Consider the following 25,114-nt stretch of genomic DNA (forward strand, 5'->3'; position numbering starts at 1 on the left):
CAGGATAAGCCTGGGTGCCCCTGTGGCGCTTCGTAACACACATACAAACATAATGCTCTGATTAAGTAAGCAGCTGACTGACAGTCTCTGTTAATGTGCTCGTTGTCGAGTGCTTCATGGGCTTCTATTTAGAGTGTAAACATACTCAAGCAGAGATGCATGCGCCGTGACGACCGTTTTCCTCAGAAACCAACCAAATCGTTTTACACACAGAGAGAGAGAGAGAATAATTTACATAAATCATTTATAATTAACAACAAGCAATCATTTGTGTGTGTGTGTGTGTGTGTGTGTGTGAATAAGGTCAAATCTTAACATTTTGCATTTCTTCTCATTAAATTCAAACAAGTCAATGCATGCAAACATTAAACTAGGGGCAATCAACATGCAAGCTAACACTTACAGCACTTGCACATACGTAAATCCAGGCTATCACACACGCACATACACAGCGCTGGTCACGAGGAGACGGAGATTCCTGATCAATATTATTGATCCTAGTTGGCCTTGTGACGCTGAAGGCCAACACTGTGAGGTAATCAGGGTCATAGCTGCACATTGGGCGAGAGGGGACAAGAAGAAAAGAGGAGAGAGTGACAGAGAGATGGACGGACAAAAGACCTGATTATAGAGCAAGGAATGCAGCATGGAAGGAAGGAAGGAAGTCAAGCAGAATGGAGAGGAAGCAAACAGAATGAAACAGAGCTAGGAAAGCAGGGAGGATGGAAGAAATCAAAAGCTGGAAGGGAGAGGAGAGACGATTAGGAAGGACACAAAGATGACGTGTGGAAGATGTGTTTCAGGATAATAACATTACATTTATTTTGCTGACGTTGTAGAACATTATCCCTGGATTTTATCATCAGCTTGGTTCCACTCTCTTTATTCTCTACATCAGGGGTGTCAAACATACGGCCTGTGGGCCAGACCCTGCCCGCCAAAGGGTCCAATTAGGCCCGCTGGATGACTTTGCAAAGTGTGAAAATTGCAGAGATGAAATTAATTCCAATTCCAAATTCACCACTTTAATCTCAATTTAATCTTTTTCTCAGAATAATACCCTTCTCTCCCGGGTCCATAACATTATTTATTTTCCCTACAATGGCCTTAGAACACTGTCGGAGCAGAAGCAACTTGCACTTGCCAACATCAAGCTAACAAGTACATTCTCATATACTGGACTTAAACAGGAAGCAACATGTATACTCTGTCCCTTGCTGGTAGTTGCCATTTTAATTTTAGTAGCTTAGTCTCAGAGAATGAGACATCGTGACCCAGGTGGTGAAACATTGGTGCCAGTGACGGTGTTGCCAAAGGTCTCCGTTTGCAGCCGTTAAGACGGCAACACAACCCCGCAGAGTCAAAACCAAAACGGATCAGACATGTTTCCAAATGTCTCCGGTTTAGAGGCTCTGAAACGCCAAACCAGTGTGAATGGGTAATGTAAACGTAGCAAAAGATATTTGTTTTCAAACCAAAACGTAGCAATGTAAATGTAGCCTGTAGCTCTAGCTCAAGTCTTTTGGTTGTTCTAGCTCTAGATCTTGTAGTCGTTCCGGTTCTAACCCTATTATTAATTGTTTTAGCTTTAGACCTTCATCTTCTAGCTCTGGGCCTTTGAGACATTCTTTCGTTTTAGGCTCTCTAGTCATCTAGGTCTAGACTTTTCCAGCCCTCGGATGTGCTATTGTTGTAGCTCTAGGCCTTTTAGCTCTACCTCTAAACCTAATAAGGCAGGACAGGTTTATTTGTATATTACAACAATGGCACAACAAAGGCAATGCAGACTACTTTAGGTTTAGCTGTAGGACTTTTAGCTGTTCCAGCCCTCTGCATTGTTGTTGCTCTATACTGTTAGACTTTTAGCTCAGTGTTCTTAAGTTGGTCTGTCCTCCTTCTTGTTGTTGTTCTAGCTCAAGGCGTTTAAATTTGTCCAGCTCTAGACCTTGTAGTTGTCTTTACTACCAACCCTACTAGTTCAAGCTCAATGTCTTCTAGTCAGCCTGGCTAGATCCTGTAGATGTTTTAAATCTAAGCCTTTTACTGTTCTAGCTCTCAACTACATACATTGTATATCAGTGTTCTAGCTCTAAGTTTGTAGTTGTTGCAGCCCCTGGCCTTCTAGTCATTCTAGTTCTAGGCCCCGTGGTCATGCTACACTGACCTTTTCACCACACTCTTTAGGTTTTGTGTCAGCGTATATTTGGAGGCAGATTGGTGGGCCGTCAGACTGAGCTGCACACTGCTAACCTTTCACCTGTGGAAATGGCTTCCAGCTGAAAGACGTGTTCGCCACAACATGGATCCAATTTTCTGTTTCTTCCTGCTCAGTTTGCTCTGCCAAACATCTGCTATGGAATCTCAACCTCAAGTAGAGAATCAAATATTTTTAAAGGTTCTGTAATCCATTGGCTCCCAACCTTTTTGGTCTGAGGTCCCCCGACAGCTGAGTCAGACGAACTTGCATACCCCTTCATCAATTATTATTAATTCATTACTTTTAGCTACACGTTTTAACTTCTTTCTTTTGGTCCTTTGATCAAATCATAATATGAATTTCTTCAAATTAGTCAAGTTGCTCCACAATCTTTCCAAGTAGCCCCTGGCAACTGCAGAAGTAGGTACCTCTGGTAGAACATTGAAATAGCAGCAAAACAAATATTTGCGGTGTAAAGATATAGCGGAGTAATGATGTCCTGAGCAGAGAGTTAGGTCACACTCTCTCTGTATGTGTTGTAATCCGGGCTTCTCTGTTCTTTGCTGTGATAGCCTGCATGCAAGTGTCTTGTTCATCGGTATCGGACGCCCAGGGCCGTGACAAGGCGTCAGTATTTTCACAATTTGGAGAACGGTCTGTGAGAGCCGTGCGGAGACAATTCCACCCCACTTTGTTTTCCAGTATTTCGAGAACAGCCCCTAGAAACACACCGTTGGTTTGAGTTAATGAAATACAAATCACTATAAGATCATTGATATAATCATAATACATGTAAAGACAAAACGGCGTACATTTGCACTTTATTTTAACGTTAATACATTGGTAAACTTTTCTAAAATCCAACTTCAACTTTATCATTATGGCTACTGAGTGTAGATTGACGAGGGCAAAATAAATGAAAGTGGGTTTTAGCATAAGATGCACATGTAAATATTGAAGGTAAAACATTTTTTTAGTAAACAAAAACCAGGAAAAGGAAGAGGAAGGGAGAGAAGATTAAAGGAAGACTGAGGGAGAAAGAGGGAATTAGTGGCCTTTAAATAAAAACCCAGAACATCATCACCCCTCCTCCCTCCCTCACTTATATTTCTTTTCATCCTCCTCTTTCCTTTCATCCTGCAGCTTTCAGCTTCTGTTTTTCTTATTTCTCGACTCTCAGGCTTTTCAGGAAGTAAATCTGTGATCAAAGACCAATAGAATTGCTCTGACATCGTTTTCGCATCACACTGCAGTTATTATCCCGCTGTGAGCCCGCCGAATCTGTCTTGGAATAGTGTGACTCTGTCTATGATCACATTACACCCTGTCTCATAGGCCGGCTTGTATTGATTATGGATGATTATCAGCCTTGTCACAGTCGCTCAGCAGATAACGTAACTTTACTCAGAAGTTATTGTCGACTCGGTCCACATATGTTATTAACTCCTAGGTTCATTTTGCGCCGGTATTGTCCTTTAAAGCGGACCGTGCGCTGACAGTTTCCCTGTGACAAACCGTGTTTGAACATGACCACAATTATAATTTGTCTCCTGCTAGTTGTACTACAGCACTTACTTTTAAAAAATAAGTTTGGAGACACTACCTTATTTAATCATTAAATTAATAGATATTTTTGTGTCGGTGTTGTAGTTTGTAGACGGTCCCTAAGCACTCGTCCGGTCTTACTGCCGTCTCACTGCTGGCTGCTCATAGAGACCAATGTTATTTCTCCAGGTCGGAGGACGGCTCGTTTTCATGAAAATGAGTTTGTAGCCCGTTGTTAACCTTACTACGTTAGGAAAGATGCGTCGTTTGTGATCTAATAACTTTTCGCTATAGAGTAATTGATCCCAGAAGTTCGAATCTGTGAATATCTTTCTAACTTTGCTCACGTTTTATAAAACCGAGAGCACGGATTATGAATCCGTGTGTACAGTTTATAAAACCGAGGGAAAGGATTTTGCGTATGCTACAACCTACCCCAAGGTTTTTTTTTTTTTCTTTAAATTTCGGTCTTGGAAAAGAGAGAGGGACTGAGGCATTGTTATGTTAAAAAGTCATTTAAATGTTGGATGAAAGTTTGGATGAAAGAAAAGCGTTAACTGTTAACCATTTGCTTATGTTCACACCGAGAAGCGTCGCTAGAAACGCGTGGCCAGTAAAACCTGGCATTCACTTCTGTCTTGCGTCGCGGATCACATTTTTCAAGTGTTTTTTAGACCCACATATACGGAGCCCCTAAGGGGACATGAGCAAAACGCAAAACTTTTGTGTGAGCACATGAAAATCGTATAGTGATGTAGCCTGGGCCATGATAGTGACAGCTAGAGAAATGACTACAGTACAGGAGTTAGTTGCACTATATTTTAATCTCGGTCTTCATTATAAGGACATTGCTGCTTTGCTTGCAAGTCGTCACCATTATATTGTTTCGATACATTTAAAACGGATTTTAAAGTCTTGTAATCTGTTCCGGAGAAAAGGGATACAGCGATTTGGATTGGGCTACAGTTACAAACATCTGGCCAACTCCACGGATATAGGTGGATGTACACAAAATGCAAGGAGAATGCATTAAACATAAGGAAAGAGGATGTTCGATTAATTCTACGAGAACTCCAAGGGCTGTTGAACGGGACATTCTAAAACGCTTAACGTGAAAAAGCTTAACGTGGTTTAATGTACCTAAACAATGATCAATGGTTACCAAATTTATCTCTCATATTGCTCCTCATAACCACTGAAAACTGTCAAAAAATCGAACCCAAAGTCCAATTATTATGGTTAGATACGTTATCTGACATTACGCGTTTCTGCTTCACATTTTCAGCAGGCACGCCTCTTCAACATTGCGTGGAAGTCTGGGACGGTGCCTAAGGAGTGGCAGACCGGGGTGGTGGTTCCCCTTTTTAAAAAGGGGGACCAGAGGGTGTGTGCCAATTACAGGGGTATCACACTTCTCAGCCTCCCGGTAAAGTCTACTCCAAGGTGCTGGAAAGGAGGGTTCGGTCGATAGTCGAACCTCTGGTTGAAGAGGAACAATGCGGATTGCGTCCTGGTCGTGGAACAACGGACCAGATCTTTACTCTCGCAAGGATCCTGGAGGGAGCCTGGGAGTATGCCCAACCGGTCTACATGTATTTTGTGGATCTGGAGAAGGCATATGACCGGGTGCCCCGGGAGATACTGTGGGAGGTGCTGCGGGAGTACGGGGTGAGGGGGTCCCTTCTCAGGGCCATCCAATCTCTGTACGACCAAAGCGAGAGCTGTGTCCGGGTTCTTGGCAGTAAGTCGGACTCGTTTCAGGTGAGAGTTGGCCTCCGCCAGGACTGCGCTTTGTCACCAATCCTGTTTGTAGTATTTATGGACAGGATATCGAGGCGTAGTCGGGGTGGAGAGGGGTTGCAGTTCGGTGGGCTGGGGATCTCATCGCTGCTTTTTGCAGATGATGTGGTCCTGATGGCATCATCGGCCTGTGACCTTCAGCATTCACTGGATCGGTTCGCAGCCGAGTGTGAAGCAGCTGGGATGAGGATCAGCACCTCTAAATCGGAGGCCATGGTTCTCAGCAGGAAACCGATGGAGTGCCTTCTCCAGGTAGGGAATGAGTCCTTACCCCCAAGTGAAGGAGTTCAAGTACCTTGGGGTCTTGTTCGCGAGTGAGGGGACAATGGAGCGGGAGATTGGTCGGAGAATCGGCACAGCAGGTGCGGTATTACATTCAATTTACCGCACCGTTGTGACGAAAAGAGAGCTGAGCCAGAAGGCAAAGCTCTCAATCTACCGGTCAGTTTTTGTTCCTACCCTCACCTGACCGAAAGAACAAGATCCAGGGTACAAGCGGCCAAAATGGGTTTCCTCAGGAGGGTAGCTGGCGTCTCCCTTAGAGATACGGTGAGAAGCTCAGTTATCCGTGAGGAGCTCTGAGTAGAGCCGCTGCTCCTTCGCGTCGAAAAGAGCCAGTTGAGGTGGTTCGGGCATCTGGTAAGGATGCCCCCTGGGCGCCTCCCTAGGGAGGTGTTCCAGGCACGTCCAGCTGGGAGGAGGCCCCAGGGAAGACCCAGGACTAGGTGGAGGGATTATATCTCCAACCTGGCCTGGGAACGCCTCGGGATCCCCCAGTCGGAGCTGGTCAATGTGGCTCGGGAAAGGGAAGTTTGGGGTCCCCTGCTGGAGCTGCTACCCCCGCGACCCGACCCCGGACGAAGATGGATGGATTTTCAGCAGGGCAGCGGAGCGGCTGTGGGTTGACGCCCACGGTTCTCATGGTCTTTATAAGTTTTAGAATGTCCCTGTTGAACTCAGAGTGGGGTGGGGGGGACATGAATTTCAAAACTCCGCACCAAAATTATTAATTATTTTTATTCAGGAATTCAACTGAATGTAAACCCGAAAATACAAATAAAGAATCATTAAAATCATGAACTCAAGTGTCATTATGAAACAAAGTGTAGGTCTGTACAGTTGTGCTGTAATAGTTATATGTAGTTTGCTGCTAGCATGCAGCCTGACATCTGACTGCATTACTTCAAATACTAAGTTACTCCTCTAGTGAACTAGTATTCACATGAAATAAAACTGAATATTGAGACCATTCAGCAAGGCACTCTGGGTAACATTCAACACACAAACTGGTTGCTATGGACTCGTCACTAGGCTTCATCCACTTCGCCATTTAAACAAAGTGGAATAAACGTATAAAAGTCCAAATCTACACAAAACCCGCAATTAATTAGCAAGCTGACATCAAATGTGGCATTTAGGAAACCGTTATTGCAACCTTGGCACGGTAAGATGTCCAGACGTAGTACAACAGTCATTTTCGTTTTTTGCGTCCTGCTGCTCCCATCGTCAGCCAGGTCATTTTTTTTTTACTAAAGCAGTATATGAAATCAGATGTATTACCTACCACCATTTAGTTGTTTTGTGTTATTTAAGATATTTATAAAATATCTGATCATGCCAGAATTATTCCACTCATTTTTTAAACAATGCAATTACCCGTTTCAGCCACCAGGGGGACAGTGCTCCCCCTGCCCCCAGCAAACTCATGGGTCAGACCCATCTGGTAGCGAAAGAGGGCCGAGACTGAGAGCTACATGGAAAAATATGCACCAAACAAGCCACTTTGAAATGTTGCTGTTTCATGAATACAAAAGTTGGGTGACCCCCCTACTCTGGACTGAAAAATGTTGGATGACCCTCCCCTCAGCAAAGAATAAAAAGACACGACGCTCCCCTATTTTCCTCCGGTGGTCCATTCCATAAATACCGAACTGTCCCTAACCAGCAACCATTAAACTGTGTTCACATTGTTAACAGAGGCTAACCAGTTAGCTTCAACGCTGCTGTAATCCCTGAGGCTAGTGAGACAGTTGTGTGTGTGTTTATTCTGTACGCAGCAGAGTTGGCCACTGTACATTTTTAATGACCAGTTTACATCTAATCAGTTTAAACTACTTAAACCAGAACTAAGGAAAGACATACATTTAAATTTCATATCCTACAAAAAGCGTTGACCCCAATTTTTCGCAACATTGCTTCAAAGTATCATGAATCCATGAAAGCGTTAATAATTCATCTGATCTGTTAATATTTAAAGTGGCAGTGCAGTGGGAAAGGATAAAATGTGGACCTGAAGTTTCACTACACTGTGTGTGTGTGTGTGTGTGTGTGTGTGTGTGTGTTTTTTGACAGCTAAGGTACTCCCTCCTCGCCTCTTTCACAGTAAGCCACCTTGTTATTGTCATTCACTGATTGTGCGTCTGTATAATTAGCCTGCTGTTGACCAGTTGGTAATTGTGTCTGACAGCAGTAAAGGTCTCCGTTAACAATGTGCAGACCGAACGCTTATTGGGGTATTAACCTGCAAACACACTCACACTCGCACAACCACACTCGCACAACCACACTCTCACAACCACACAGTGAATATGATCACATGTGTCTCAGGAGATGGTGTGTCACTGTTGTCTCTTGATGCGTTTTGACAAGGACCAAATGGAAAACACACATACACCTCAGAGTGTGTGTGTGTTTGAAACTAATCCCTTTCTTTTCCTTTCCCTCAGTCTTATTTATCCTTTTATTCTGTGTTCCATTCTTTGTGTCGCCTCTCTTTCCATCTTCCACCTTTTTTTTTTTTTTCTCCTCACAACAATAAACTACAGCGTGCCAAACATCACATACGGTTACAGAAATGAAAAATGGAATACATTTATTAACATTTTCAAACCAACCTATTCATAATATGTACAAAGGTACTAATAATAAAAAAAAAAAAATGTGTTAGAAGTTAACATTTATTTTCGGAGCTATGGAAATGTAAAAGGTCTTTATCATTGTTCGTAAGACATCTGCTTTCATTATTGTAATTTATACGCTAAAAACAAACAGGCTGCGATTGATGGTGGTGACACACACACACACACACACACACACACACACACACACTCGGAGTAATTAGCAAGAAACACAGCAAGCTGAATGAGACTGCTAATTAAGACCAATTGGTGTTAATATCAGAGTGAGTGAAGTGTGTGTGTGTGTGTGTGTGTGTGTGTGTGTATATGTGTGTGTTTCACTGAGCAGTACATTCAGGTTAAAGAAAAGTGCTGATTTTCTGAGAACGTGCATGGCAGGAGGTTGTGTAACAGAGATGTGATGCAACAAAATAGAGTTGAAAAACAAGATTAGATTTAAGAGACGTGTTTTTTTTTTCCCCACAGCCAGTACACATAGCATCATACAGATATAACAAGTACACACAATCTCCATGAATGCATCCAAAATCCCAGCTCCCAGTTTCTTTCACATTCTCATGATATGAAATGTCATCAACCACATTATGTATTTTGTATATTTTTTTTAATGTGCTTCCTGTGTTCTTCCTGAACGCTGCTATATAAACTGTTACATAGCTACAGCATCTCTGTAGCTATGAATAGCTTCAGAGATTCTAATAGGTCTGCTGTTGTGCTCAGTTTCCTCCGTTAAAAACGTAACAATCGGACCAATTCAAAGCTAAAGGCTGGATTAGGAATGGGGAAAACACATTTCTATTCCAGAGACCAAGATTTAGCATCACGGAAATGGTCCGTGAAGGATGGAAGAATACATCTGTCACTGATGATTGGTTTGTGGTGTGTGTGTGTGTGTGTGTGTGTGTGTGTGAGAGAGAGAAAGAGAGCTCAGCTGTGAGATTGTCAAAGGGATTATTAGAGTTATAGTTCAATGAGACACAGAGGGTAGACGACAGGTGAGACTTGTTAATGAAGGCTTAATACTAAACACACGCACACGTGTTGTCCAGCTGGTGTCAGATCTCACTGCAGATGGGTCTGTTATAATCTGTGTGTGTGTGTGTGTGTGTGTGTAATTTGCCGGCTGGTTGGTAAATGTGTCTGACAGCGGGGTTGTGGCTAAACTCAGAGTGGGATTGGACACAATAAGAGGATGGAGCACTTCTACAGGTGTATGCCAGATGGGTATGCACGATATTGACAAAATGTTATATTGCGATATTGATTATGAATATATCTATTAATTTCAATATAGGAAAAAAAAAGGTTCCTCTTGCGTGGTTTACCACCATTCGACACATTTTGCGTAGCCCATTAGCCTGTGAAACATCGGTTGGCTTAAAGCCGAAGTATTTCCAAGCTACCGAGGAGCCATTACTTTTGGCCACTAAAGTTTCCGCTTCAATCTCTGTTATTTCGTCTTCTCACTGAGCAACACTCATTTTCTTACTTTTGTGTTCTTTCTTTTGCTCCACTGGCTCCCATTTTGTAACCCCACCCACCATCCTTTCCTAAACCTAACTGTCCCGTTCTTCTGCCGCATAACTCAAACATACATTTTTTTTAATGGACGCCAAATCGATCCCGACCCAGTGGCGGCATACACCTTAAAAGTTGGTTTGCAGCCCGCTAATAAATAAAGAAGTCCCGACCCAGAGCATCAAGAAGCCCCACCCCGTCTAACTTTGATTCTTTCCATAAGAAAGTCTTTTTGTGCCAGAGATTGCAAAAGAAATTACAACAATATTACACAACAATACATCTTTCTCATTACGATAGAGTAACGACCATAGTGTCTCTGTGACAGATTGGGCGGTTTAAGTTTTTTGGATGATATGTCTATTCCCTCTTTTTATTTTTTTATTTTTTTTTGCCTTTTCTTCCCTGTTTCATCCTTTCAGTCAAGGTGATTCTCTGCTGGCAGGCAGCAGCTGGCGGAGTTTAAACACTCACACTTTTTGGACACCGTCCAGAGTCTTAACACAGTCTGCTTTTTAGACACTTACCGGCGGTGTCAGCCACTGTATGTGTGTGTGTGTGTTCAGCCGGTCTTGGCTGGTGTTCACCTCACTGTAACAGACTCTCATCTTCTCATCTTAAACTCTTGGATTGCTCTATATCCTTCTACCTCTATTATAAAAGTGAGTCTCGGCGTTTCTCAGCCCAATTAGGGTCCACTCACCTGAGGTCGCAGCATATATCAGACTGGCAGAGTCTGCTGTACAGGCCACTCTGTTCCTAGTAACCAAGACCCTGGACCAGAGCAACACATTCTTATGAATAGGATTGGGCATCGAGAACCGGTTGTAAAATTTGGTTTTGAATCCGATCATCGGATTCCAAATGTAATGCGCAAGTTCTGGTTTTCGTGGCGGCAGCAGTACTTCCAGGCACTTGTTGTGTTGGAGCCACGGAGCACAGTTGAGAAAAGCCAGGTAAAACTGAAAACTGTAAAACCATTTGAAAACAAGTTTGAAAAGCCTGTCAAAAAAAAGTAAAAAATGTAAAATGTCGGAAAGAAAACCGTCAAGCGTAAAAAAAAAAATTGACAATAAAATGAAAAAGCATCAAGCACCAACTCAATTCTTGATTGGCCAACGGCACATTCAAATCAAATCATTCCACAAGCATTCTCCGACGGGGGCTAAGACAACGATAACGTGATTTATGATAGGATGATTCCCCAACGGGCAAGTTGGTCGTTATATCGACTTGCCCGACGTGGCGTTTTAGTTGCCCCGGGCCATTGGGCAACCCTTATTGTTAAACCCTGACATTGATTCGTAGGTAATGGATTGCTGCTCTTCTTACGGCTTGGTAAGGTTCAATGGTGTTCCATTTTTTTATTTGAGTCTGTTCAAATTATCCCCAGGCCTGTTATGGACCGGTACTGACTGTGCTGAGGTCTGGTCCTTTCTTCTTGAAAATGAATTCATGCATGTCAGGTGTAGGTTCTTAATGGGCCCATTTCGGTTTGGACTAAACCCTGGAAAAGTGTAACTTTACTCTCTTCAGTCTCTTTACTCTCTTTAGTCTTTTTACTTCTGGGTTTGATGCTGCTCTGTTAAAGGCTCAATTAGTAAATCACAGACCAGCTTGAGAGTGGAAGGTTGTTGTATCTTCTAAAAAGGTTTATTTGTCATTTTGGATTAATGCTTCTGCTGCTGCTCTTTGTCTCCGTTAATCGCTTAATCCTTTAGTCTACAAAATGTTAGAAGTAGTTAAAACGGCTCATTACATTCTCAGTGCCCAGTTGACAGAATGACTTGCCTTTGTCTGACTAAAACTCCAACACTGAACTATATATTTATTTTACTACCATATAAGACTGATGGAACGTGCAAATCCTCACATGTGAGAAGCTGGAAATCAGAGAATTATTGGCCTTGGCTTGCTTCAAACATGATTTCACTCAAAACCTTTTAATATTAATGAACGTCCGTTACATTCAAGCCATTGCCAAATGAGTTGCTACAAAGCTAATTAAGACTATCAGCTCCACACAACTCTCTCTGTATTTCTCAGTGTGACTATGTTCAGAAGATTGTTGTCGTCCGGTGACTTTCCCACGTAGAAACTCAAGTGAAGATAACGACCTCTTCTGAAGAATCAATTTTTTTTGTAATCCTCCGTGTCCTCCTTGGCTATTAGCAAGTGATTCAAGGAGGGATGGGGGGTTCACGGAAGGCTTGTATTTTGTTGTCATTACTTAGAATTCCTCATGGGGGTGCCAGAAAACTGCCAGCCCCTCCCCTTCGCGAAGTCCCGCGCCGCTTTTGTGACAGCGTCGACCACTGCACTTCAGGCTGATCGTCAGTAGTAACATGCTGCTGGCGGTCTTGCCGTGGGATTAACTGTACTAATAAAACTGTAGAAAACTGTGAAAATTATGCAATCTAATTATATACAACATGTAGTAGGGGGTCCCTCCTCCGTCTCTCTCTCAGTTAAGGGGTCTTTGGCTTAAAAAACGTTAAAGACCCCTGCCTTAGGGGATCACGGACTCCCTGTTGACGATCTCTGCTTTAAATCAATCACAATCGTCTTGGGACGGAGCAACGGCGCCTCTGCATAATAGCCTCGGGAAGGAACTTGTTTTGGTGGAACACGTGCACGTTGGGAGGCGAGCTCTGGAATTAAAATGTTGAGTGTGTGATAAGAATTTGACTCCAATAGATATCATTTGGTTGTCGGTTCTAGCTCGAAGGATGTTTCTCCAATCGACCGGGGTTTAGAAAGCCAACACAAAGAAAGCGGAAGGTGAGGGACATCCGGCCGATAAACGAGGGACATCCGGCAGAACCTCCTAGTTCTGGCCCGGGAACTAACCCGTAAATGAAACCTCGTTGATATAGGCTAGTATTTCCCCAAAAAATCAGTACAGGAATAAACCGTCCTTTCCCAGGAAATTTGATAAGAAGTTATTAGGAGATTATTCTGAAACAATGGAACAGTAAATGGAAATGTAGACCAGCTTTATGTTCCAGATGAAATGTGAAAAAACAAAACAATGAACAAGAGGCAGTGAAAAGAGCAAAGAAGAGAGTAGAGAAGGAGGAGAGAGAGCAGACAAAGAGCGATAGCATCAAACTGCAGGACAACGAGGACAAGGACACATTGATGAAGTGTGTGTGTGTGTGTGTGTGACTGGTGGGAGTGAGTACAGATAGAGCTGTCAAGGTGGTGATTTACTGATAGAGAGAGAGAGAGAGGGAGGACTGCTGAAGGAGAATCAATAAGAAGGAAACCATGAAGGAAAAGAGAGGGGAAGAAAGGTGGACAGAATGAAACAAGAAAGGAAGGGAAGGGATTAGGAAACAAAAGATTTTTTTGTGTGAAATGGATGCAATCAGGGTTCAAAATTATGCGTCCATGCATGGGCAAATTACTTGAACTTTTATGTAAAAGTCACGCCACACTTCGAGGTCCGACCTGAAACACATCTGTAACACTTGAACACGACACTACGCCGTCACATGAATGTAAAGGTTGCAGCAGCACAAGGTTAAACATGTAGAGACAGGCACTGCCTTCTAAGATCACTGTAATAAATCAGTGTTTTCTACCGCTTTGTGGAAGACTTAGCTGCCCGTATTTGGTGGTGGTGGCGGGGGGGGTATTAGGCATCCTTCCTCAAGAAAATGGGTCATGTTTCAATTAATAAGATTATCAATGACCACCTTCACCCTGGACATTACCTGCTCAGCCTGCTTCCCTGTGGGCGGAGGTACACCAGCATAACATCCAGAACAAACTGATTTCTTTCCATGGGCCATCAGGACACTTAACACACATACAAACCAATAACATGCCCAGTGTTTCCTTTAGGATTTCTTTTTTAGCAGTGGGGGAAGTTCTGTCCGAACAACAATATTGTATTTAAACTTCACCGTAGCTGATTCTGGTTTCCAACTTCGCCCAAGGTGTGTCTGTTAAAACACGGATGGAGACAACTTCTCTCTTTTGATGCTTTTATTAAGATCAAGCAACAGTACAAACATGGGCGTGGGTAGCTTTGGTGTGGTTGTGGTGTGTGTGTGTGTGTGTGGTTCTGCAAAGAAATAAATAACATTGTAAAGGCTACCATATACAATGCATAGGAATTATATATAGCAAAAAAACAAACACTATTAATTACATTTTCTTAATGCCGTGTAACTCCTTCAGCATGTAAATAATGCACCTAAAATACAAACGTGAGCAAGGGCGTTCAACAACCACTATTATATCGAATCAACAGCCACGTGCAATTTAGCGAGCAGGTGAAGAACACAAACAACGAAAATCACTTCATTAAAGGAGAATTCCGGTCAATTTCAACATGTAGCTCTGTTGTGTGTAAATGTGGAGAGCTGGCAGTAGCAAAAAAAACAATCGGTGCTGCCTACACCGTGTTATCCTCCTGCTAGCGTTAGCATCCAACAGGCTTAAACAGGGCAAGTTTTAAACGGGTTTTAAGCCTCTAAACATGTTCTAAATGTCATTACAAGTGCCTACCCATGTGAAGTGATTCCTTCCGAGTGAACACAGTGAATCTGACTGCAGTAGATGTGAAAGAAAGGCATAAAAGTTGTGTTAATCCAGCCAGTGCACATAGCTCTGCTTATTTCCTGTTTGCCGGTCAAGTCCACACTAGTCGATTGTCGAACTCATACAATCCAATATTCCAGTCAAATTTGCTGTGTTCCCTCGGAAGGAATCGTTGCACATGGGTAGGCACTTGTAATGACATTTCGAGGATGTTTAGAGGCTAAAAACTTGTTTAAAACTTGCCCTGTTTCAGCCTCCTGGGTGCTAACTCTAGCAGGAGGATAACATGGTGTAGGTAGCACCGATTGGTTTAGTTTTTCTCGCTACTGACAGCACTCCAAATTTCCAAACAGGGAGATACGGGTTGAAATCGACCGGAATTCTCCTTTAGCTTCATTTAAATTTGCAAGAACTATACACTAATACAATAACAACTGACAACATAAGTTATGTTACTTTCCCTCGTCTTTCCGCCGAGTGGCACGTGTGCCCGCTCGCGGTGTGAAGCACGTGTCCGCGCTGTTCTCCGACATGCATTCCAACAATCACTGCTGACGGCCTTTTGTACAGCCCTATTTCTGATACCGTGGCGGCAGAGATTTTGCTATGGCGGGCCGCCACTACAAAATCAACAGAGGAAACACTGCATGCCTTTATCATACCATAATAAATACAATAATATTACAATAATCGTACACCATTTGAAATATTTCTCCTGTCTAGTCGTTTAGTGTTTTTTATTTCTTAAATTATTCTTGTTTTTAGCTATTTATTGTGTATCTTGTTTACTATCTTTAATGCACCAACAGTTGTGGCACTCACAATTTTGTTGTATGGGTCCACAATAAAGGTTTATCTGGTCTTATCTTAAAAATAAAATTCCACTTCCCCCTTACATTCTGTGTCTCTTTGTGGGGTTTTTGTGTCTCTTTGTAGTCGTGTTGTCTCTTTGTGGTAATTTCTGTTTTCTTTGGAGTTGTTTTGTCTCTCTGTGGTCATCTCGCGTCTCTTTGTAGTCGGTTTATGTCTCTTTGTGGGTTTTTGAGTCTGTTTTTGGTCATTTGTGTTTTCTTTGGGGTTGTTTTGGGTCTCTGTGGTCATTTGACGTCTCCTTGTAGTCTGTTTGTGTCCCATTGGGGTAGTTCTGCGTATCATATTGGACCATTAGTATCACCATAGCTGTGTCTAAACTGTTGGAAAAGCTAGAGGAGATCATAAATAAATAACACTCAAAAAGCTTCCAGTGGCAGGGAAAACCCTGTACATGTATTATTGTAATATTCTCTTATGCACAAAGAAAATGAAATCAGTTTAATGAAATATGATACACTGTAAGAGCCAATTTGAATTGTTGTTAGGGGAGATTATGCTCAGTTTATAAAAACAATTTTCCTCTTGTGTTGCAACAAGTGTACACACATGCACTTTAAAATGAACAGCCTCTCCTCATTGAGACAAATGGTTTGAAGTAAATACTTCCACCTAGGGCTGGGCAATATATCAATATTATATCGATATTGTGATATGAGACTAGATATCGTCTCAGATTTTGGATATCATAATATCGTGATATGACATAAGTGTCTTTTCCTGGTTTTAAAGGCTGCATTACAGTAAAGTGATGTACTTTTCTGAACTTACCAGACTGTAGCTGTTCTATTATTTGCCTTTACCCACTTACACATTATGTCCACATTACTGATAAATATTATCTAAAATCTAAGTGTGAAGATATTTTGTGAAAGCACCAATTGTCAAGCCTAGAACATCGCCGCAATATCGATATCGAGGTATTTGGTCAAAAATATTGGGATATTTGATTTTCTCCCTATCGCCCAGCCCTACTTCCACCAGCACGTATGTGATTAACTATCGACAAAATGACAAGAATGTTGTATTCTATCTAGAGAGTTTACTTTAAACAGTTGCTTACCTGCTTCATTGTTATCTTCATGAGCAGGTTCCATTAACACTCGCAACACACTTGGCGAGTAAATGTCAGAGGGCTATCCGCCACGTGGCGAGTAAATGTTTGTTTTTTAGTCTTCATTTGGTGCAGCTACTTTATTCCACTCCTCTGCTGTCTGCACGTCGGAGTATCGCGGGGGGCTGGCCGACGTGCGCGTGCACACACACGCATATACACACGCACGCACGCACGCACACACACACACTGGCGCACACACCAGACGCCAGCCGTCACGTCACTTCTGTTTACTGATAGCTAGCGTTTACCTTAGGCTAATTGATTAGCTATTACGTGCCGATTTTTGGCAGCCAGCCTTCCAAAAAGAAAGCACAGTTAAATTAATTGTTAACCGATCATTAACCGTTGACCGACAAGCAGGAAACTCAGGAGTCTCAGTTCACCCGTCCAGGAGGCTCTGACACACTTTCCGCACTCTGTGTCCGTGGACAGCTGTAGGCTTGTACCCGTGTTGATGTTTTGTGCATTATTGGACACATGCAGCCACTTTCCTGAAAGAACCGTTAATCATTCACATCCCTACCAGCAGGATTTACAACCCCAACCATAACGTTGTATTATGTAGACCTAAGTTACAAAACAAATCTGCAATTTTAATATTTTGGCCGGTAAAAAAAATATGCTTGGCCGGTGAGTCAAAAAGCTAATTTCCTAATCATTTCCGAGGGAGTTTCTTGGATCTGGCACTAATTATAGAGAAAAGGTTATGAATGACTTATGTCATTTAATTAAGTGATGTAGAGTTTATACGCACAGGCTTTCCACAGGAAGCTTGCAGAAAATATAAGTGAACGATCCAAATAATTAAAAAGAACTAGAGAACTTTACAGCAGAGGGAGTTATCAGGAGGACTGTGACTCATGAGCTCAGTATATCTAAAGTAATGCCTACAGCCTTGTGCTTATTGATACGGGTTCTTATTCAATCAATATGTTTTGTCCTATTATTGAGAGAGAAAAATCTATGCTGAAAGGGGAAAAAAAAAACAGTCATCTGTGATGAATTATCCCTTCGGGAACAGATCCAGAGAGTACTTCTTTTTTATACCCGATGTTTGTCTGATCAGAGTTTTCCTGCAGAATAAACTGAAGCTGTGGAGGGTTTAAAAGGAACGTCCGTAAAAAAGAAAAAAAAGGAACATCTGCTGCTCTTCAAAGTCGACTTTGTGGTGTTTATGACGAGGATTCAGTTTGTTCCGAGCCTCTGTTCAGACTTCCCAGGAAACCCACCGACGCTGAATGAGGCTTCGACCGAACAAACCGCCTCTCTGATCAGGATGAAACATTATTTAGTAGCGTCGGAATCAAAGGCGGGAGGAGAAGGTGCCGCCGCAAGAGCCTGTCACAAGATGAAACCAAATATAAAAACATAAAAAATCAAAGAATACTACAGGTTGATGTGGCTTTGGTGGAGGTGACGAGTTATCGCGCAGACCAAAGCACTACAGGTCGGAGGTTAAAGTCGCTCGTGTTTTCTGCTGTGATGAGACACATCTGACAAAACTAATTACAAATATGAAGAAAGCCAAAACATGAATAATTAAAAAGTAGATAAAAGCGTGAGGGAAAAAAAAACACAACTTGTAGTCTTTCTTCACATGCTGTTACAAAGAAGCTTTAACATGAAACTGTGCAGGAGACAGATCTCATTCATGTTGGAAAAGATGGAGACTGGCCTTGCCCAAAAAATTGCTGCGTTCATGCCACCTGGGAATAACAGGGACCGCCCCCGTGATTACGTTGTTTTTCCGACTGCCAGCGTTCACATGGTCGGGATGCGTGTTCTTCTTCTGTTGTTATATTGGCGTTTGGTATAACAACTTGTTGCATGACTGCCACCAACGGTTGGCCGTAGCCTAGAGAATCAGGTGTGTGAAAACATGGAGGCCACAATAACAAAGGATTTGCTGCTGTTTTCTTATACGAGCATAGAAACAGCACATGGACAGGTGTTTTTTTTGTGTTATCTGCAGGACAACGAACGGGAAAGGACACGGATAAGGTGTTGTTTTTTTAAACATGGGCCTATTTATGAATAATTTGAAACATGTTATGTCTGTGTATGTTTCTTGGCAGAGGCATTTGTCCACAATAAACAGTTTGTCATTGAAATATGTTCAGTCAACCAAAGTCAAACGTCTGTTGTCAACAACGCGTCACCAACTGGGAAACTCGGTTAGCAAAATCTAACCCGAGTTTCCCACTTCTGATTCCCACAGGAAGGGACGTGAATGATGACGTTTTCATCGGAAAAACATTTTTCCGATGAAAACGTCATCATTCACTATGAACGCAGCAAATGGCCACATAAGTTGTTGTTCAAGCAGCAATTACGACTCATATTTACGTTTAGAGTGGTGGGCCCTTTAGTGCCCGTAGTAATTATGGCGATGGCAAAGCAGACAGTAAGGTGACGAAGTTTAAGGGCACCAAATTCTGCATAAGGAGGTACGTTGGGGTGGTCAAACAAACTTTCACCCAGGAGACCGGGGTTAGTGTCCTGTTTGAGAATAAACTGGGTGGTTTTTTTTTAAATTAACGGATCAAACAGAGACATGTAATGTTCCGTGTGACGTGCATAACCTGAAGTCTGAACGTCTGATATTAGCTAAGTGGTTTTGTTGCCTAAACATAACCAGACTTCAACCGTAAGGTGAGCTAATAAAGAAACAGACCAGCAGGCCTTGGGCCCCCGCAGACCTTGTGTCCCCTGCAGGCCTAGGGCCCCCTGCAGGCCTTGGGCTCCCTGCAGGTCTTGAGCCCTCTGCAGCCCTTGGGTCCCCTGCAGGCCTTGGGCCCCCTGCAGGCCTCGGTCCCACTGCAGGCCTTGGGCCCACTGCAGGCCTTGGGGCCCCGTGGCAGATGCACGTTTTGCCCAGTATTGATGATGGCTTTTGGTCTTGCATTGTGAGATGTTTCTTAACTCAAGAATGATTAATTTATTTAGTTTTCAATTTATTGTGTCTTGTATTGAATATGACACATCCCCCACTGGACTGTACCTCATCCCTGTTATGAACCACACCTGTGTTTGTTTGCAGCTCTGTTGTTTATTTAACGGAGAGCATTTGCATGAATAAATAACTTTCCTATCGGTGATCTCATGTTGCTGTGCTTCCATCTAACTTCTCATTTCCTCTCCTCCTACAGCCTCGGACACTTCCTCCTCTTCTTCGTCGTCGTCCTCCTCCTCTACTCTTGGAGGTTTCGTGGACTTCACTTTCACCCAGGAGCCTCAGGACACAGTGACGGTGCGAGGAGGCGTGTTGCAGCTCGAGTGCCAGGCACAGTCCGATGCAGTGGCAGGACCTCCCATCATCACATGGCGTAAGGACGGCGTGCTGCTGAGTGCAGTGGTGGATGAGCGGCGACGGCAGCTGGCTAATGGTTCGCTGCAGGTGCAGAATGTTGTCCACTCGCGGCACCACCGACCTGATGAGGGTGAATACCAGTGCATCGCCACACTGGACGGACTGGGGAGCATCGTTAGCCGGACCGCCAGGGTCACTGTGGCTGGTAAGTGAACGCTCTATGTTGTATTCTAGGGATGTTGAAATGATTCTAGCGGTGTTGAAATGTATCATTGCATTGATGCATCGCGATGCAGACGTGGACAATTCTGCATCTATGCAGTGACAGACCATAATCGATTATTGCCTACTGATGTTACTCCGGTCGCTGCTTTTTTGTTTTTGCCTTTTGTCTGTTATTAAGAATTAGCATTTATAAGAGCAGATACAATAAAAAGGGGAGTTCAAATATATCAGACTGCTTGAATTTGTTGATAAAAACATGTATAGCAATAAATAATAATATTAAAGAGGTGAAGCATCAGGCTATTGAATCGAATTGTTGACATAATCGTAATCGAATCGTGAGACTAGTGAAGATTTACTCCCCTATTGTATTCCAACACACAAATAATGTTTTGCTAACAGCACATACAGGTAACTGTTAACTGACTCATGGTTTTGTCGAATCTTAGCACAACTTTCAGGCTACTTGATTTTATTACACTGCATCACATAGCAGGTGTTTAAGGCTCACCCCTTGATTAGTTCAGATCCTCCTTTAAAATCCAAACTGTCTCTTAAAGTAATAATAAACACCACCTCCTCACATATCAGCTGTGGGGTCCCACAGGGCTCAACTGTAGGGCCTCTTAATTTCTGGGTTTAAACAGATTGCTTCCACTTAGCTATACAGTATAATGCAACAAAATGTTCAATTTAGCTATATAATGCAACAAAATGTTCCACTTAGCTATATAATGCAACAAAATGTGATTTGGGAAACAAAAGTCTTAACTCAATGTCCACATGCTGGGTTTTAACCAACATGGTTTCCTAAGAAGAGGAGAGCAGAAGAAGAGATTCCCTTATTCAGATTGTTTCCATGACACTTGACCTGTCCTTGACATTTCCCATGGCACGCGCGCGCGCACGCACGCACGCACGCACACACACACACATACATACTTGATATTGCTTAGCTTCCTCTATTTATTTTAATGTTCCTATTTATTAAATAGAAGCAAGGTAATGTAATAATGTAATTTAGTAAGTGGAGTGTGGCTTAAGATCAATATTGTTTATGGGAGACATTAATAGGCCGAGAGCAACAGAGACTTAAGTGCATCACCATCACCAACAGTGTGCACTGTCTACACTGTGAGACAATATGCTGTATAAGACGGATTTCAAATCTATATTTAATTCAAAGGAAAAATAATGTATATGGTGTGAAAAAAATGACTCAGACTCATCAAACATTGGATAATTTACATCATCAATTAACCACAGATTGCGACAAATTAAGTTTGTGCCCACATCATTCAATGCCCATAATTTAGTTTTTGTGACCTGCTGTACTGTCCCCAATCAACAGACATATCAAAATCAAAACTACAACCAAATAACAATTTGCATTTAGTTTTTTTTAATTTGCACTCATTTAATGATTTAATTATCATTATTAATAATTATTTAATAATAGCATGAAGCTCAACATGAACATCAAGATTTACTCTCAACTCTATAAATATTGGTAAAGCACAGACTGAGTTGAATTGTCTGCATACTTACATTAACATTTTAATAACATGATATATCACTTTAAAAGCAGCTTCCTTGTGGGACTCTGAAATACTGCTGGACAGTGTCCTCACTACTCTGACATTCCAGAATGGGCTGGAGCTCTTCATATCACATATGTAGTCTTCAGTAGATCTCTGGAGTAGCCATCAGCTGAATGAAGCTCTCCTTCATCAGCCTGTAAAAGTTAAGCACTATAATTTGTAAGCATTACACGTTTTTAGTTTTTGCTGTATCCACCACATTGACTGCTGCTGTATAAGAATGTGGCTGGCCATGGAGGGAGGAGGTCGGGGTGAATGGATGGGTTCATAAAACACAGGACTTTCAAGCCGGCGAGCGGAGTTTGCTACCCGGGGAAAACAAAAGAAGGAAATGCTTGTTCCTTGGGAGTGTTTTAATCCAAACCACAATCTTTTTCCTAAACTTAACTAGAAATTTTGGTGCCTAAACGTAACTTTCGTCGCTGCATAATGCTCACGTTTTGTCGCCTAAACTTAACCTTAATGTCCACCGAAATGACCGGCAGCTCGCAGTGCCCTGTACCCGGCTCAAAGTCACCTATTCTCACCACCAACTACCGCTGATAGGGCGGAGCACCATGCGGAGCACCGTAGTCGGTGTCGCAGAGCTCTGTAGCGGCAAAACACATCTACTAACTGACGTTGATGCGACCGAGCTGTAATGGAGGTTTGTAGCCGGCGTCACAGAGCTTTGTAGCAGCTTAAAACAACTAGCAACTGTTGCTTGGCGTCATGGAGCTCGTAGCCAGCCACTGTAGCTGGCGTCACATGACCAGGCGGCGGTCTTCTAGTTTCATAAGATATCTTTCATTTTGGTATGCATACATTTTCGTACTATGTCATATGGATACGTTCATGGGAATGCGTTGCGTTCATTGATGACAAGCTCTTTCCAGTTCAAATGATGCTGTTGTCAGAACATTCGTTGCTGTTGCTTCAACTGAAACTGATGACATCTAGTTTATCCATAAAGTATCATAAATCCTTTCATTATGTTTGACAAGTCAAATTATGATTCCCAACATCCCTGCAGATGTCTTATAAGGTATTAGACTGCAGGTCATTATTATTTTAATTACTCATGAGGATGCTTGGTTGTGACAAAGCATTGAAAATAAGCATAACCTGCATCTCTATGGGTAACAGAAAGCAGACTGACATCAGAGCAGCCAGCAAAAACATCCATAAGAAAAGATAATCCAAAAAAGTCTTGAGCCAGACCAGGAATGGAAGTAAAAAATCTAAACCGTTGAAATGGGTAGTCATGGTTCGTGGCATGTATTTTTCAATTCCTTTTATCCTCACAGATTTCAGTCAAAAAGGCTTGTGCAGAAAAACACTTTAAAAAAAGCCTAATACTAATGCAGGCCTTGACACGTTGCTTTGTCTAACATAAGTTCTCTGTTCTTACAGCATTGATTTTACTAGTCGTTACAGACGTGGTAAAATCGTTATTAGGGGTGTCACGAGTCTCCAAGTCCTTGATTTGATTTGACTTTTGATTTTAAGGTCGCGATTCAATTTAATTTCTGAAAAAAGGGACAGCAATGCCACAATTAGTCACAAATGGCAGAAGAGTACTTTGCAACAACAGTTTGAGTTTGTCATTGTTTATCTGCAGTTGAATGCATCATTAGTTTTACGAAGTGTACATGAATGCACAATGGAGTCTCATTGGAGCCCATATGCTTTACTGTTGTTGTTGTTTGTTAACATAACACACTCACTGGTAAGGCAAAATGTTGCCACACTGGTGGCTTCAGGAAAGCATGGGGGTATTCTTCAGTTCTGTTTCTTTGTCATCTCCGACTCTGGCAGTGGCCATGTAGTCTGGAATAGTCAAGCTGCAGGCTACTGCTAAGCTAACGTTAACCTGTGTCTTTAGCTAGCTGGTAAGCTAAGGTGTGTGTGTGTGTGTGTGTGTGTGTGTGTGTGTTTTTTTACACAAGTAGACGGGGGTGGAGAGAGAAGTAAATACTGGCGGAATCGCTGATTCTGCGTTTAATTTTGATAGTCGAAATCGAAAGCTCATTTCGATGGATTTTTAATTTACAAAGACACCCCTAGTGGTAATTGTTTGTTGTAACCTCACTTCTGTTGGAGACAGACGATTGGCCAGACACTTCTCGCCATTCTTGATCGACAGCACTGCTGGGAAACCTTGAAAGTACCTTTAACTTGTATTTGCACATCACAACAGCAAACCTGAGCTGAATCATGTGTGTCAAGCAATTTAAACACACACACACACACACACACACACACACACAATAGGAAATAATTCACCCTGATCCCAGTATTACATTAAAATATGAATCAGTTCTACCTGCATGTTATTTACACACACACACACACACACACACACACACACACACACACACACACTACAAGGCAAAATGCTAATGAACAGCAGAGGCTTAAAAATTCAATTAGCAGTCTGTCTGTGTGTATGTGTGTGTGCTCAGATATGACTGTAAACTGGGAATTAATTAGAATCGCTGAACACCCGGATTGAGAGAGAGAGAGAGAGAGAGAGAGAGAGAGAGAGAGCACGTAAGACTGAAGTGAGAAGAAACAGGAAGAATAAAGAGAGACAGAAGGAGAGCGTTGTGAGCGAGAGACTATTGAAGAATGTGCAGAGAGAGAATACAGAGGAATAGAAAGAGACTACAGGTGAAGGATGAGAAAAAAGAGAGCAAAAGAAAAAAGAATTACAAATAATACACAGACTGGTTTTAGAACGACTATGAATGTATAAAAAAACCACCCAACATCAAAGTCAGCTGCATGTCAGGTATAATCTCGCATTGCCAGACCTTCCTACACAGCCCTGCGAAGGAGGGTCTGGCTAGTCCACACAGCATTCCGGGGACAGGAGAAAAACGTGCTCTGGTTTATTGACATTTCTTTAAACCAATCACAAACGTTTTGAGCGGCGCTAAGCCCCAGACACAATGACGGTGCATCTGCATGATAGCCTCTGAAAGGAACTTGTTTTGGTGGAACATGTGTACGTTCAAAGGTTGTTTAGTCGTGCAACAGAAAACTCCGATTGGACAGATAGTCTAGCTAGCTGTCTGGATTGTCGTTGATATAGACTAAGTCAGGTGCAAACTGTCGAAATGAGGTTTTGGACGGGGCTCAACCAGCGCCCGCGAGCACGGTATATGGTCGAGGCGAGCTAGAGAGGGAGTGGCGTTAGTACAGAGCAGTGAACCAGAGGAATTAAACATTGTTTTCGCCGTTTCATCACTACTACAAATGCAACTATAGCAAGCAGAGATGTGGGGGCAGAAACTTGGTGACTTGGACTCGAGTTGACTCGAGTCACCATTTTGATGACTTTGCGACTTGACAAAAAAATAAATGACTCGAGACTCAACTTGGACTTGTAACTTGTAACTTAATGACTCGAGGCTTGACTTGAGTTGAGGCACGATGACTCGGATGACTTGCATGTATTCATAAGTTTGAATGTTAGCT

At 42.4% G+C, this 25,114-nt stretch overlaps 1 protein-coding gene across 1 annotated transcript in view; it reads left to right on the forward strand.

Moving 5' to 3' along the window:
* Positions 1 to 25,114, forward strand: part of dcc (DCC netrin 1 receptor) — a 304,524-nt gene that overhangs the window by 72,370 nt on the left and 207,040 nt on the right. The window contains exon 2 of the mRNA XM_078271664.1: positions 19,666 to 20,031. Within this exon, the coding sequence (XP_078127790.1) occupies positions 19,666 to 20,031 (366 nt within the window). The remainder of the gene's footprint in view (positions 1 to 19,665; positions 20,032 to 25,114) is intronic.

Source organism: Sander vitreus, chromosome 16 (assembly GCF_031162955.1).
Source record: "Sander vitreus isolate 19-12246 chromosome 16, sanVit1, whole genome shotgun sequence".
Lineage (NCBI taxonomy): Eukaryota > Metazoa > Chordata > Actinopteri > Perciformes > Percidae > Sander > Sander vitreus.